Below are 17,558 nucleotides of genomic sequence, written 5' to 3' on the forward strand. Positions count from 1 at the left end.
AAATACAAGATAAAAGAGGCTAATCACTGAATATTTGCCAACAACACTGGCTTCACGGCTGAGACAAAAAGGCATTAGTTCAATGAAATGCAAAGACTCAAGTCTCTCTCAGAGTTATATTACCTACAGTACAAAATAATACAAACAAAACATGACATTAAACTTAACAATAATGTAGATATTTTTATATTTGTACTGTTTTGGTTTTGAGATGTGTACATATATGTCCAATAGATGTCCTGGATATGGTGTGCATTACTTTGACCTTTGCTGACAAAGCGAGATTGGCTTCCTCGCCACCAATTGTTTCATCATACCCCTCCACTAAACAATTAAAGAAGATTTAATGCCAGGCATCCCCTGACATGCATGCAATTAATATTCCCTGCTGTCTGCAATGTTTATACAACAGTTGGTAAACATGACTGACTTTTGTCGCAGATGTTGGATGGTGGTCATGCTCTGCTAGAGGAATATATTAATTCGCTGACAGGCCTTGGGCAGTCCCCCTTATTAAAACTATTTATTTGCCCCCTCCTAATGGCATAATTAATCCAGCCTGAAATTGGAAGTACCACATAAACCGCTGTCTGCATATAATCTGCATGACGGCAACTAAACGCCTTTTATGCTCAGTAGCTGTTGGTTTCTGTGGCTGTTACCTTGTAAAATATTGAATATTTAGCTTTGATCCTACAATCAGGGACATGGGATGGTGTTTAAAATGCGTAACACTGGCACTGCACTCACTGCTTGGAATGTGTTTTCATTTACAAGTCCAAGACTGGGAAGCAACGGTCACTGGACCCTCTGATGAATACTGACGCAATCTTTACATCTAATTCCATCAGATGTTCATGTAATAAGAATCACGTGAACATTTTTGAATGTAATCATGCCTTAAAGTTGAAATTTAACCCCCTAACCACTGCTAGCTAACTTTCTGCTTCCACTTTATATTGAAAAAGAAAAACAGAAGAATAGGACTACATGTTGCTGCAGCTTAGCTTTGTTTTTCCACATCTTTAATCTCAACTCATCTACAAACAAATAACAGCAAATATCGCACAATTTGTATTTAAGATTGGTTTAATAACTGATGGCTGATCCTGTTTTTGTGTGCTGTATTTGGAGATTCTGGTACATAAATAAATAAACCAGGGTGCTGTGGACAGCACATAACCCCAGGGGAAGAAATAGGCCGCAAGGCATCCCAACAGCACTTTGGGAGTAAACTTAAAGGGAAACAGAGTCTCTTTCTTGCCCTGAATTGACCCTGTCAAGTAGAAAATAAGTTATTTATCATGTTAAATCGCATGTGATTTGAATTATTTTAAGTAAAGTTACATAAATTGCTGCTGACACAGCCACAACAGATACTGAGCAATGCAGCAAGAGGGCAAGAGGTGGTTGTTCCAAAATAATAAAAAGGAACATTTAGAGGGAGGTGACGTTGCTAAAAGAGATAGGTGGCCAGTTTAGTTTCAGATTTTGTTAAATTGTTTGTTGTTATGGATAGTAGATGTTTCAGTGATATAAGACGGAGAAGCAAGAGAGGCAGCGCCTTCCTCAGGTTGGAAAGCAACATGTCTAATTTCCAAGGGGACATGCCGTTATGTAAAACTGACAGGTTCTTGGCTGTGTATTTATTATGGTCATTGGATTATGCGTATGGTTGACATGTGAAATGAGTGATTGATAGTGTTCAGATTTCAGCTCTGGGTGGGTATTAAAATAACAGGTCTGGTAGTGGATGGGCCTCCAAAGACACTCAGCCCAAGGGAATCCTTTAATTTGTCCTTGTCTGAACCACCGACTGTCTCCTGCAAATTTTCCAAAAATAGCAGTGAGAGTTCATGTTGGGAAGGGGGGGGGCATCAGATTACTCAACCTGCTTACACACTGAGCTCCTCTATGATTATTTTACTGCAGCTAATTGCTAAGCAGAAGATAGTGGATGATATCCTCAATGTCCTTGTGTTAAGTTTTATAGGTCTCTACAAATGGGGAGCCATCTTTTTGTGATTGTTATCAACTAAGTTTTTGTTTTTAGTACCAACAGAACAAACAACACTGGCAGAGGATTGATTCCCCTGTTCCATACGCTCACGAACAGCAAATAAAAAGTATAACAGAGCCCAGAAGAGATGCAAAAAAAATAAACAGCAAATAAGAAGAATAACAAAGCACAAAAGAGACGGAAATATACTTAAATAAATAAATAAAGATGACAAAAGGATGAAGGTATAGCAACACAACCAGTTTACAATAGGGTACATCAGTCTCGTTGAGATAGACATGTACTGAAAGATTGTACCATCATGCATCCAGTGGATACTGGGAATAGACTGGACATTAACTATACACCCTTTTCATGAAAATCACACATCACACAATCACATTCTGGGTGCGACCTACAGTATGTTATTGAGCAGTGTCATAAGACTGAACCTTGTCTCTCCGTCAAAGAACTCATTCAAGGCTCCAGGTCTTGCCGACGCAAACCACCAGTGACGTGACGGACATACTGTGTGTTTCAGTATAAAGTATATGAGAACATTTCAGTAGTTGCAAATGTGTCACGAGGCTGTCCAGCAAAGCTGCACTTATGTCTTACAATAGTATTTACAGACTAGCCCTTGTCAACAGTGGACCATGAGCTCCTGCAGCTCTCTCTGTGAGGCTGAATGCCACAGCCTTGGCTGCCTTTATTGAGCCATTGCTTAGATGTTGACTGTAGTGTTCAGTGGCGTTTCCTCAGTAGTTCTATTTCACACTGCAGGGTCAGCCTCATATAACTCAAAGACCTGCTCCAAGGGTAAAGAAATATTTGCCCTCAATAATCAGATCCAATAAATGACGCCTCCCCGTCAGTCTTGGGAGTTTGATGAGTTTGATGAAGACAGCCAGGGACTGATTTTAAAACTGCAGATGTCTGAAATGAAAGATTTCATTATCTCATCACCACTGCTTTATGGCCACGTGCCTGGTGGTGCCATTTCTGATCATAAGCCTTTTTGTCAGGCATTCTGGTCCTCATTATCGCACTTCTCTGCCTTGAGAAAGGGGGATCTTTGTTTGGGAGGAGGCTGCAAGAACACTGGGCTCTTAGGAGGTTGTGGTGCAATCGTGCAGCTGTTACCATTTGTTTGTTGTAATGAGCTGTTTGTAGTGGATTGGGTTGAAAAACATCCAGACTTTATCTAAGAACCTTGTGATATACATGTTTCTGCGTCAGTGGGGCTCAAATTATGCATCTTATTCATTTCACAGATACCCAAGGGTCTATTCCATTGGGCAATGAATAATATGGCAGACAGGGAGGAATCTTCCCCCGATGCATGAACCTGCAATACATTTCCCGCCAATGCCATATGGTGGCAAGTCATGTGTGGGACTCAGTATGCCGTGTTATTTATTTATTTCCCAGGTGTTGCTTTTCTATTAGTGATTTATGTGTTATTGTGTATGATCTGCTGCTGGGATCTATGACATGGGGTGTGCAGGGTTTTTGGAAGACAGCCCAGGCTGAAATGAAGCCATGGATTCAGAATAATGTGGCAGCACTCGACTCCATCCATGAGCATTTCAGTTGTCTTTTTTTCCCCCTTTTTGGACGGCAGTGAGGAATGGTCAATCCAATTCACCTATAAAAAGTGATTAATGTGAAGATGGACTTTAGTGAGAGATTCTGTGACTACCAGCAAGCATTTAGCAAGGAATTATTCAGCTATATCAAGTGCATACGCTTTGCTTGGAGCTGTTGCTGTCATTTGGAGTTTCTGAGTACATAAAGAAGTAAGCAGAGAACTCTTTTGATCTTTAGAATTTTCTTGTGGAGAAAAAAACTAAATATCTCTTTAACAAGCTGTGTTGGTGTTTGCTGGGGTTATTTCTTTATCCATAACCCAGATTTTAAATTTCGACTGGGTTTACCTCCTGATCAACTCTGTCTCCTAAAAATTACATGTACATATTACTCATTTGCAAGAACAAATACTTTTTGAAAGAAACTGAATGTCAACCTAATTTAGTTTTGTTTTTTTTATCTGTGTAATGAGAAAACCTGTTTAATTAACAAATCTGCCAAGTTGCAAAATGTTTATACAGGAAGTTTCAAGCAAAATCTTCAGAAATGTTTCAATTGCAATCATTTCCTAAAGCAGGATCTAAGTGTTTATGGTTATGTTTGGCCACTCAAAGCACTTAGTTAATGTTAAAGATGCAAAACCACCATCTTGCCTTAACCAATGTGTTTTACATCATTTTTACTTTAACTGTTAACCTGTTCTGAATAAACTGTTACAGCGAGGGGATTCTCGCAGAGGATGGATGTAAAAAGTTTCTGAAAAACTTTAGTTTGATTGTTACCAACCATCTTACTGCACCTATCTATTACTAATTTGAATTTAATCTTGAATTTGACTCTACTTTAGCTTGTTCAAGTCATACTCTGTAGCCCCTATGTGTGGATTATTAATCTCAACACATCATTCTCAAATTACTTCACATATAGTGGTATGATGCCTGTTGAAGGTGTTTATTTTGTCTGTCCCAGTGTACCATTTTGTTGTTAAACCAGATTTTCTTTTCTACATTAGCCTAGTTGCAAAGCAATGGCCAAAATAAAGGGGGGCAAGTGAGGATCACAGTGTGAGGCAGGGCCATTACACTAAATGACCTGTCTCCTGATAAACACACCACAACTCTGCTCCTGATGATCCAGTGTTATCATTATGATTACATTAAGACACTTGTACATGACCTCTTCTTTTTACGTGTCCCTGCTATCTGCAGATACGTAGGGTGGATGGGATCTTTTGTCTTCTTTCTATTATAAACACTTACAATTAGACTCGAGGCGTCATCAAAGTAATCCAATTTATGGGCTTTAGGGGAAATTTGGGGCCTCGAGGCTCTTTTATTAGCAGGGTAACCACTTTCAGATAGACTCGATTTTAAACACCTCCCAGAAGAGTTGTTGCTGTCCTTGAGTCAGTAAACAAGGATGTTAGATTAAATGAAAAATAGATTTTTCAGTTTTTAGATTTGTGTCAGGCAGTGAAAGGGAACATATGGTAACTCGTAACTCTTTTATCTCTGATCATGTCAATTAAAGGGGTAAAAAAGAGATCAAGTTGTTAAACAGCCACCAAACACCAGGTGTGTTGGGTCATCTTTCATTTCCTGTGTCTGTTCACTTATTGCACACCAGGTTTGTACCCAGGTCTTCTTTGTGCCCAGTTCTTCAGTACATCACTCAGTGAGGATTACAGTTTGTCATTCACAATAAAAAAGAAAATCTGTATAACGACTATAGTTCATGCTAACGTGTTGTGAAGTAATATTTGCCTCTCTGGAAGTTCAGTAATAAATGACAAGAACATTGAAGAACATTCAATAGGAGTTCAGAGAAAAACAGGATTTAACAAATGTGCCCTGTAGAATTTCTCCCTTAACAATTGGATGCACTACATCAATATTTAAATGGAGATGCAGGGGCATACCGCTGGTCCAAAGACCTATCTCTGTAAAACGAGCCTTCACTAAATTGGTTGATTGAAAGGAATAGAAGTTTTTTTTTCTCTCTTTTATTCGTCTGCGGACTGGGCCGAGTAGATATTAGTTTTCTCCCCTATTGCTCTACCCTTTAGCTTTAACGATGGTGCTTTTAATCCCGTTCAAAACACCTCTCTCTCCCAAGGGTGCCAATAAAGAGTGAATTCTCTCACCAGTGGCAGACACATAATAGTGAAATCTCACTCTCTCAACAGACAAAGCTACGATGGGCTGGAAAAGAAGCTAAAGGAAGTCTTCAGTGAACGAAGCAGCATCCTGCACCAGCTCTCCAAGACATCAAAGGAGCTGGACAGCATAAAAGGCAACCTTCAGGTTTGGATTTTACCGTTTCTTTTTGAAAGATACAGCAACGTTAGAAGGCCTAGTTGGCTGCGAGTTCTGGGCCGGAGGTAATTTTCCAGCCTCTATTTTCAGCCATCTGATGACTGGGAAACCCATGACTCCTTCCCTTATTTTTCAATCAATCTGCTGTGTAACAACTCGCTGCGATTAAATATTTATGTGAAAATGTTTTTCAGTTTGGTGAGCCCACCCATTGTTATGTATGTGGTATGTTACTGGAAATGCAGCTGCTGAATAAGCAATGCAGAGACGGAAAAGCAGATCAATTAGTAAGTGAGCAAGCGTTTTTAGCACTAAATAAAACGGCAGTTACAAAGAGCTTTAGAGAGGGCGAGAAGGCAAAGATAAAATAGGAAAGACTGACACGGCAATCATTTCACAACACTGCTCTGTTCAGTTTTCAAAGCCTTTAACTCTAATCAGCAATACTCTGCTTAAAGGTTTTCCTTCCTCCAGTTTATTACAACTTAAGTTTTATTTTCAAAGCTGCAGCCCTTGGTTACATCAGTCATGTTAACATTGTACTCGCCAAATAATTGCATAGTTCTGGGAACACGGCAACATCACCACGAACAGGTGCAGGTCATGCAGGTTGAAAAGAAACCACCCAGGTGAGTTACATTTACTTGGAAGAAAAAACAAAGGCTACCTGTAAAATTACAACCCAAACATCCATTGCAGACCACCTTTTTAGTTCAACTTTGACCTATGACACAGTTTACCTGGTTCCACTAACTCTCAGTTTTAAATCTATAAATTAAACTGGCAAAACGGTCTGACCACTAGTGTTTCTTGTTTGCTTAGAGAAAACAATGTTATCATAACAGATGGCCTTCCCTACAAAAATGAAGCCCAAGTTGTTATAAACTGTAGTTTTCTTTAAGTGTGTTCCTCATTAATTAATGGCACACATTTATTCCAAAAGAATAATGGCTGCTTTTCAAACCAGATTATAAACAAACCTGTGGCTCCCATGAGATGTCCACGCAGGTTTCTGATGTTTGTTTTTGATTAAATCAAAAATGCAACGTATTGTTATTTAAAGACCAGTTTGTGCTGGGGAGTTTTTGAGTTTTTTACCCTACTTAAATCTGGACTGAAAACAAAGATACAAAAATATATTCTCCAACTCCTTCGCCGAGGGTGACTTTGCATGAAGTGAGAATAAAAACGGCTTCATAAGACAACTTTGGATAATAATGAGGATTATTGTCCCTTTTCTGTTGGTTCCGCCAAATGCTGGTCTTGGACATTTTATCGAGTAATGTACCTTATTATACTGTAGATATTATTATTCTGTGAGCATTTCACAAAATACAATTATCTCAGTGAGTTACGACACATCACTTCCCACCAGTCAGTTTAGGTCAACTTCATTACAGCTCTTGGCAATGACAAGAAATGAACAGAAACTCAATTATACATTCAGATATTTGAATCATTTAGTATTTTCAGTCGCATTAGCGTATGCCACAATGATCTCGCAAAGCATGCCTCCCTCTTGGACATTCAGACCTTGGGTGCCAGATGCCCTGGGTTTCTGTGCAGCACTCCCACGGCTGCAGTCTAAGTGATGTTTTCCTCTTTGCATAGAGGTGATATTTCTAGGCTTCAGGCGACTTTTGTGGGCCAATAGAATTGTGAGAAAATCAATAATCAAACAAAGTGATATGCACACTTTTTGTGCATTTGTGTGTGTGTTTGCGAGAGATGTCCCATGTGTCTGGAAAAAGCTCATGTAGTCTGGCTATCATCATCCCCGGGGCAGGCTTTGATGTCTATTCACTCCAGGCTAGCTAGGTTGGCATCTATCTTGGCCCTGGGCCCTGCGCCAGCACGCTGGGCAGGGCAGAGGTTGGTTGGATTTAGAATAGTGTGCTGTGGAATAAATCTATTCTTCAGGGGGGAAAACATCATCTACATAAAAATCATCAACTTTTAAAAGAGAATCAAGTCAACAGGGAGAAGCACTTAGTATTTCTGGAAAGATTTGATGGGGCAAGTGTTTATGGTTTTAACGAGATGCCCATAGGTGGAGGTCAGAAACCCTAATAATTAAGCTTTTGTGTGATGGGGAATTTACTCTTGGCAGCGGCTCCCGGGTGAGATCCTGTCGAGCAGTTAGCACAAGAATAGGAGTTATTTTGCCGTGCCACCCAACTGTGGGCTTTGGCAACAATTTGGATTGAAAAATAACCTCATGAGACATTTGCACATAAGTTAAAAGTAGCCGGTCACTGTCATAATCACACAACCTGCAGGGATTTGCGCATATACAGGACTGTAGACTCCATCTGTAGGGGCCACAAGCTTGTCGGTGATCCTGTGATGCAGTAGATCCTTATTCAGTTTTTGAAAACAGTTGTATAATAACAGCTCAGTGATATGCGTGAAGGACAGTCACTTATTCCAGTGAACATTTTCTTCTTTTACTTTAGACATGACAAAATGTAGGATCTGTGAATTACCTCCATATTCACTTTAAGACATTTATGTAACTACAGAAGCCTCTACGCTGCATTTTACAGTCCGTAACACTGGGCCAAGTTTGGTGTGAAATTAAATGGGTTGCTTTATGGCACAAAGTAATTGAGGTAGAGTGGAGAATAAAGTCACAAAGTATCTCAAAACTGAACTCAAGACTTTGTTTCTTACCGCCGCTTATTTTAAAATTCATGAATATGGCCTGCTTTTGAAAATGGCCAGAATGGGTATTTGAAGATTTCTGGCACCAACTGGGGTGCATTCAAACTGTTAACTTCTTTGCGACAGTAAGCCTGTTTTCAGATGACAAAATAAGGAGTTTTTATCATCCATTTTTCGTGGACAAGGATGCAGGGGGGAGTAGAAAAGTAGCCATTTGACTCGTGGCTATATGACAAAAAATACAAATCATTCAATTCAAGGGGATACGAGAGAGAGAGAAAGCAGGAACTGATGTAATTTCAACAATTCAAAGCTGTTTTATTTTTCTAATTGCACAGTTTCGAGTTAACATTAGCTTATCTGAAGTGAATACACATTCTCTATTGTCGAGAGCTGCTGTCGGCTCCTCGCGCTGTTCTTGCGCTTCAACATGAATGTACGTGAAGTGAAGTCAGGGACTGGGGAGGAGGAGAAACATCTCCTCTGTGACGGGGGGAAACAGGGTTTATGCAAATGTGGTGTTAATTGCCACAGATATCACCTTCAAGCACAGTTTAAAGAAAAGCTATCTCTCCCTGTGAGTCCACATTTTCTTAGAAGTCTGGAAATTTCCGTTCAGCTCGTAACAAATAAAAAATATCTTGGAGGGCTTGTAGAGCCATCAGAGACCTGACTAATCCATAATTACCCATCAGGCAGGTGCTTAGGCGCCAGTAGAACCCAATCTGTGCGCCTGCCTGTGCCCTCGTTAGGATGTTTAAGAAGACACTGATCACCAGATTGTTACAGGCTATATCCTTTTTTGGGGCATCAACAACATTTAACATCTGCTGCATCATTTTATAATATTCATCTCAATTATTTTATGATTCTGGTGCTTTTGACACTTCGTTACAGTATTCTGCATTTAGCTCCTCCATGACTCGCATAGTTAACACTGAAGCTTTTGACTGTTGCTTGAAGGAACTTGTAACCTTGAAAACCTGGGTTACATTTTGAGACATTACTATACAGTTCAAGGAAAGTATATACAGTATATTTTCTTTGCCCTGTCTGTTGTGGGTGCTTTGAAATCACATTTTGGAGTTTGTTTTTTTCAGGAAAGACACAGTTTTGCATATTACATGACAGAGTGTCTTCTGTTCTCTTTTAGTCGCTGAAAAATGATGACTCAGTGGCCAAGAAGGATGTGCAGAGGATTCTGGAGCTCAGCCACAAACAGAGGTAAAGTGAGGCATCTTGAATGACTTAACCATGAGTTACCAACAGCACCGTGCTGCTCCCACATGTCATCCAAATCTAGGTTCGGAATTTATAATAAAAATCAGTAACGGCTGATGAATTAATCAAATGTAAGGCACTTGATGTTTTCTGAACACCTTCACCATCAATTAAGAGTTGTGTAAGCAGTACATTATAATTAATACATATTAAAGCCTGTGGAAGCTATTTCGGGCACGTCTGGATCCGAATGAAGTCCCCTCCATTTTTCCCATACACAATGTTACATGACTCAGAGATGGAGCTCTTCTACAGCTCGTGTGGGCTCATGAAACTCTCGGTTAAATCATCAGTACGAAGGAAAACAACTGTGTTAGACCATATCTGGTTCTTCGATAACAAGGTCAGAATATATATAAAAACAAAAATACAAAAAAAGGGTGCATTTTGTCAAGAAACATCCAATCACAGAGCTACAATCTGCAGCATAAAACAATACATTTTTGGATTCTGGGTTAAACCATAGACTGTATATAAAGATGCACGACATGACTGCTCCCCAAAAGTGAAGCCAAAACGTCTCAATCGCCCCATGTTAGCGGATGGAACATCGGCCATGATTGACAGCTGAGATTGACTGTGGTGTTCTGGCGATTGGGTCGGGCTGGTGTATGGGCGGGACCTCGCACCACGGCTCCATTAGCTGATCACCACTGCATAGACTCTCATAGACATCACCAGCGCAAGATGGCAGCACCCGTATCCAGAATATTTTGGCTTCATTTTTGTACAGTGGGAGGAAGTGGAGATGCGTCGCCCATCTTTATATACAGTCTATGGGTTAAAACCTGGATGAATTCAGTAACTATGGTGCTGTGATTTATTGACAAATTCAATGGTAAAGAGTTACCTCTCTTATTCACGCCTCTGACTGACTTCCTCTCCATAGCAACAGCGGTAAAAGAGCGTGGGTGTTGTAGTATTGAGCCATCTGCAAAGTCAAAATAATGGCCAAAACATGATTTTTCAGAAATTAAGTTGAAATAATTAAAACTGCGGTCATAACATAAACCTATAGGATTGTTACATTACCCGAGAGACATCTTTAGGTATTATTTATTGAGAGTTTAACACTCAAATAAACAGCTGATCCGCTTCCTCAGGACTGTGTGGGGGTAGTCTGCTCAGATTTGATTGACAGTGGCCCGGCAAAACAAACAAACAATCCCACATCTGTCATCACATTTTGAGTCCTTTATCCAATGGAGTCCCGCCCACTTCATGCCAGTGAGAAGGCCAGAGAAAGAAAGAAACACACAAATCTCAAATGTGAAACAACCAAAACTGTTCTACCTTTGGAATGAGAGTGTGTTCATATTGGATCACATCACTTATAATAAGAAGCTGATGGAGAAAATAAGCTTTTCATAATGGCTCATTGGCTATTATTGATGCTGGTTATTTTAAGGTGTTGCCCAGTTTGCTTATACATGGCAGTATACACAGAAGCAGGTGGATCATGCATAATCCAATCATAAAACCTTCTTGTATATTGGAAAATAACGCACCTTTTGTGAAAAAGCACGTGAAGCTTTTGTGATTTAGTGCTTTATCTCTTTGCAAGCGAGCTGGAAAAGTGTTTATCTAAAGTGCTTTACCAGTTAGGATTGTCTGATTAATGTTGTGTGTAATGAGACTTTTAATGATTAGGAGTCATTTGTGGCCTTCATGCTCTCCGAAATGTCAGCCTGATTGAAGTCCAGCCCTCCTGTGTGCAGTATCTTGATAGCCAATCAATAGCCTATCACCAGTCCATGGCAGCTCTCACATGTCATCAGGCTAAAAACCATAAAACAGCAGCTTGGCTCAATGTTGCCTAGCTAGCATTTGTGAGCTGCAGTTTTTTCAAAGTGTTATTAATCCACCTTTAGAGTTCCATGTCTGCCAAGTGTGATTACCAGCTGACTCCATCATGGCAGATGCAGACAGGTGATTCATTGCAAGTCATTTATTTTTGACAACTCTTAACAGCCATTTGATTGCTTTCTGAAAATAATTTTGCTACAAACTGTAATGCAACAAAAAAATGTTTACCAACAGACCAGGTTCACACAGTAAACATGTAAGATTTTAAGGTTTCAGAACAGTAACAACTAATTCAGGTGTAATTTAACCTGCTGTCAACCAGTTTTTACTCACTTGTCATAGGCTCCCTTCTCTGTGCTTTTAAAGTATATCAATCGCAGATGTCAGTTTGGGCAGTTCTGATCGTGTTTGTACAAAATGTTTCCAAGTCTCGGATGCAAGAGGTGGGAATATAAATGAAATGCCAAAGCAGTGGTGGTTGGCTGGTCGCTGTGAAGAAAAATGTTTGCTAGGCTGAACTTATGCCAAGAGACAAGACCACTGGCATATAAAATATAAGAGTGTATGGCTGTTTAGCAGCGAGGTGCTTTCCATACAAACGTTAAGCGTTGCTGTATTGCCTTCGCAGATACTGCTGCTTGACAGCACCCCCGGCCAACTACGACTGCGTCATGTACTTTTAAACTTACAGCCATGCTTGGAAACAGTAAATAGACTGTTACCTCTAATTTAACTGGGCTGCCTTGTGATGTGATTTCTACAAGCATTTTTGAAACCACTGACCCACATCACTTTCCCACTTGATTCATAATTCAGTGTGCATTGCTGTTATCTGTGAACAGGAGCATCAAACGGTACTGAAATACCCATTGCATGCTCATGCATTAACATTTATGTTAAACACATATTGAATGCAGCACCAGTCTTCATGCAGCATGCATAAAATCATTGTGGAGCGTTCCAAATGCTTATAGGATCCTACATAATACAACATAATACTACACATTATGCTTTCTTCATAAATCTCCTCTTTGACCTACAATCTAGTTCCCTTTTCCATTCATGGTGTTTGTCTTGGTGTGTGTTTGTTAAACTGTGCATTATCTTCGGGATAACCAGCCGTCCACCTAAAGAACAATTGGCTGAACCTTTGAATTCAAACAGGGAAGATTATAAATAAATGTGGAACTGTTTATGTGCGTTAAGGAAAATATATCGTAGAAGACTAAAGCAGTTCAAATGTTTGAATGCATAAACAAAGTTTGAACAATTAAACAAAAGCAACTCTTGGTGATCAATTTAGCTACAGATATGCTACAAATACCTTCTCCCCTAATTGCACAGTCAATACGGTGTTAATGTTTGCATTATGGCATCATTCATTCTTGAAGTGGAAAGGTAAAGCTGAAACTGTCACAAATGTGTTTCTTGATTCTTTGTGAAACTTGTGAAATCACAATATTTATTCAACATATTTAGTTTCAAACTGTTTTGCATAATTACAAATGTCACTCATGCAAAGATGTTTGTAATTTGTAAAACATTTAAATACATTCACACAGCTTTCTTTGTGCACACTCAAAACATTTGTCAACATTTGTCTAACTGCTCAAAAAACGGCATGAACTTGACTTAAACTAATATAACAGATGACAACACAAGTAAACTGCTGTTTTCTTTCTTTTTCTCAACAGAAGTTAACCTACAAAAAAAGTGAAAATAGCTTTAAGCAAATCAGTTTCTGTGCACCAGTGGTATATTTAAGAAAGCCATTGTGTGACAGAGCTGTGGAGGCCTCTGAGAGTGTGAGGAGGATGTGCTAACAGAGTGTTTCTCACTTCCCTCTCACTTGACAGAGAGGAGATGAAGTCCCTCCAGGCAGCCTTGCAGAAGCAGCTGGATGAGGCAAATGAGAGAGCAGAGAAGCAGCAGGCCACGGTAAGACAGCGCTGACCTGACCATCAACATCCGGTCTCCTCTAACCAGCCCCGTCACCTGTCACACGGGCCCCCTCAGTGATACACGCTCATTACCCAGCAGCCAGCTTTCTCACCTCCTTGCCTCACCACTTAAATGAAATAGTGAGAGAAAGCTTTGCCCCCCCTGAAACGCCCAACAGAAATTAATAAGATTGGACAAAGGCATTATAACCTAAGAACATCTATCCATCTATCTAGCCACCTCTCCATCTACAGTATCTACCTTTCCTTCCATCCATCTCTGCTGCCCAATGGACCGTCACTTTGCTTCTAATTAAATTCCACACAGGTATCTTGAACACTATCTGGCAAATTCAATGAATCACTTGGTCTATATAATCTCAGAACATGGTGAAAAATACCTGTCACCATTTCCCAGAGCCCAAGGGAAATGATGAAGCCCAATGTGTTGAAATTGCTTATTTTGTTTGACCAGCAGTCCAAAACCCAAAGATATTAAGTCTATCATATAAGATAACGAAAAGGAGCAAATCGTCACATTTAAGGAGCTGGAACAAATGACTGTTTGGCATTTTTACTTGACTAATATGACTAATGAGAAAGGATCATTTGATTATTGAAATAGTTGCTAATTAGTTTTCCGTTGAGCAACAAATCAATTAATCAACTAATCATTTCAGCTCCAGTCATTTCAAATGTAATGGTTTGTAGAACTAAAGCTTTTATTTTACACACCAATCTTAAATAAATATGTATGCAGATGATACTCTGCTAATAATTGTGGTATTTGGAGTTGAGTTGCAAAATGCATACAAATAGTTCAAGTTAAACGTGTGTGAATCCATTTCACCACTTAACTCAACAGCAATTAGTGAGTATATTAAGATTACCTAAAGGCTGTGTGTCTCTATACAAGGCTTTGAGCTGAAACAAATTAATCCAAATCAAATTACTACTGAATCTGCTTGACCAGCATTTTTCATGGTTACAGCATATTGACATTATTATGAAAAGAAATGGGAAGACGCATTCAATGTCAACAGAAAATGTTACCTTTACTCCCTCTGTAATTATGACAAAAATAATTAATTACTATTGTTCAACATACATGATCTTCTGCTAATTAAAGGCACTTTGACCTCTAATTAGTGTGCTAGACTGGTCCTTTGTTGTCGGCAGTGCCTTCACATTTAAGAAGCATATAAAATTATCTTAAAGACTCTGTTACACTTGAAGTGTGAGAAATGAAATGACTTTTAAAGACCTTGATTTAGAAAATGTAGCCTTGCAAGCAAATGGTAATTCTTCAGAGGACAAGTGTTTACATAAAATTGTATGCCTGTTGAATAAACTGAACTACACTAGCTTCTTAACCCAAACTGCTGCATTTGAGCCCAAGTTTGCTGGAATACGAACTCATTTAAAATGCATTGTAGCAAGTCCACGGAGGTGTTGTGTTATTGAAAGTTGTGTTTATACATGTGCTATATCTTACTGCATTGTCCCACATTTGTATCTTCATACTATTCAGCGAAACCACCTCTTGTTCTGCCACCAAACTCCTTATCAACAAATCAGCATGAAGCCCGTCTGGCTGCACTGACAGGCCTGGAATTATTCTGGGGTTTTCAATATAGGCTAATGAAAATCCTGTCCTATAATACTCCTGCCATCTTTTGCACAGTCACGAAGTTTAATGTGAGCCATGACATTACGATCAACAATCAAATAAACTGCACTCTGTGAGATAAACTGTAGTACAGTAACATTTCAAGTGACATTCTTGCCATTTTCCTAAGACCAGTGGCAAATTCCAGTTGTTGGGTTTTATGGTTTGAGTTGACATTTATGTTCTCTTAAATGGTATTAATCACCCCCGCTGAGATTCAAGAAAGACCACCTCTGCAGCAAGCAAATGTCACACATTCAACAGAACAATGAAATAGTGTATCTGGTTTAGAAATATTAGTGTCCACGTAAGATTTTAGTTTCAGCTTCTGTTGTGCAGAAATCACCAAAAGCACACATGAAGCAGAACACAAAAAAATTGGTTAAAAATTATAGGGAAATTAAAAGAAATGAAAAAAGTAGGAATGGGAAGAGATTCCAGACAATCTCTATTTATGTTTTCATGAAGAAGGCTTTTAATTTTCCAAGCGAGGTGCCTCTTTAACTTCAAATATGGAGAATCACAACATAATTGTAGGGCTTCCACTTACATTTCTTTTCATTACCTTATAATTAGACTTCAGACCACATGTTTAGAAGCTGTCCTTTGATGTTTTCATATTGCTTGTTTTGTCTGATCAAAAACAACCAAAGATATTAAAATTACAATGATATAGAAAAGCAGTAAATACACAACTAACATTTTAACAGTTGTAGCCACGTTAGCAGCTTGGCTCTATGGATGGTTATCTCAGTCCACCACTTTGATCCAGACTGAAATATCTCAACCACCATCGAGTGGACTGTAAAAATTTGATGCAAATATCAATGGTGCCCAGAGGCTGACTTTTCCTCTAACACCATTATGAGGACATTTAATATATTAGGTTTTAAGTAAAATGTCTCAAAATGTCTTGGACTACCATGAAATTTTGTACAGACATGCATTTACATCAGGTCTACTAATGACATTCCCATCAGCCTCAGTTGTACTTTGTGTTAAGTGCTACTTCAGGATAACATGCTAAATTAACATGATGGACATCGTAAATATTACCTGCCAAACATAAGCATGTTAGCATGCCGATGTTAGCTTAAAGCACTGCTGTGCCTAAGTACAGCCTTTCTGAACCACTGGCATGGCTGTAAACTCTTTAATGATAAATCGATTATTAAAACTGTTGTAAGTACATTTTCTGTCGATTGACTAATCAATTAAAATTACCTCTGCATCCATATCTCATTTAGTCCAGCTCAATAGTCCAACTGCATTAGTGCAACACCTACCTCATGCAGTGCTTAATTTTCCTTCTCACTTTAATTATTTACATTTCAAAATCCATATAGAGCGAGAGCTAGCTTAAATACACATTAAATACTGTTATTATTTTGACCTTAGTTTTTTCTCCTTTTAACTAAAAACCCAAATGCTGCACCAGGATGTGTGTGTGTTTTTTTTTAACCATTCCCTGGGGCTGTGGCGGTGACTAAAAGGCTTAAACATGAACCTTGATGTTATCATGCCCTGCTTGGGGATGTGAGTCAACTGGCCAGGCTTGGTTTAGAGTTCCCTTGGGTACATACCTGGTATGAGGTCACCAGCCCCATGAATCTTTTCCTATTTGTCCTCCAGAATAATCTTGATGACCTCTCTCAAGGACACACAATGCTTAAAAAAAAAAACACCTTTTCAGAATGAAAAGCTGAAGGATGAAACATTGACCTGTATCTCTCCCACACACACAGAATTCTTCTTTCTATCGGAGTTCTTTTAAATATACTGTAGCCCCTGGCAGCTGTTTGCCATCTGCAGTTGGTGTTTGAACCTCTGTCTGGCTGCTAAACATAAGCCACAGGCCTGCACCACCAAGACATGCTGAGCTCATGATAAAAGGATGCCGATAAACAAAGATATCACTCTGACATGATAAGCATACGGGCTATTAAATCAGGCACACTGTGGAAAATAGGCAGCCGCTCACTGCAAGAAGAAATGCCTCGGTGTATCATATGTACCACAGTCGGACAGTCTCGGATGGAACTTTTCTGGACACTTGTTATGCTAAACTAACTTTGTATGACACGAGAGAAATATAATATGCGCCGGAGGTTTCTTTTAATCAGAGTTAAAAAGTCTTTAAGCCTTGATGGGTGGCCAGCTGAAAAGTGGGGTGGCTCTGCGTTACTGTCACTTAAGAGGAGCCTCAATATATGGCCTGAATGTAAACTTTCTAATGCTGCTCATACTGGTTAAATTAAAGTCAATAAATCAAATGCCAGCCCTGCTTTTGCTAC

The 17,558-nt window shown here is 39.3% G+C and overlaps 1 protein-coding gene across 1 annotated transcript in view; it reads left to right on the forward strand.

The window, feature by feature from the left end:
• Window positions 1-4,616: 4,616 nt before the first annotated feature.
• The window catches only part of luzp2 (leucine zipper protein 2), a 63,814-nt gene continuing 50,872 nt past the window's right edge, over window positions 4,617-17,558 (forward strand). The window contains exons 1-4 of the mRNA XM_070905810.1: window positions 4,617-4,639; window positions 5,736-5,892; window positions 9,722-9,792; window positions 13,512-13,593. Coding sequence (XP_070761911.1) covers window positions 4,617-4,639; window positions 5,736-5,892; window positions 9,722-9,792; window positions 13,512-13,593 — 333 coding nt within the window. The remainder of the gene's footprint in view (window positions 4,640-5,735; window positions 5,893-9,721; window positions 9,793-13,511; window positions 13,594-17,558) is intronic.

This window comes from Enoplosus armatus, chromosome 1, assembly GCF_043641665.1.
Source record: "Enoplosus armatus isolate fEnoArm2 chromosome 1, fEnoArm2.hap1, whole genome shotgun sequence".
Classification (NCBI taxonomy): Eukaryota; Metazoa; Chordata; class Actinopteri; order Centrarchiformes; family Enoplosidae; genus Enoplosus; species Enoplosus armatus.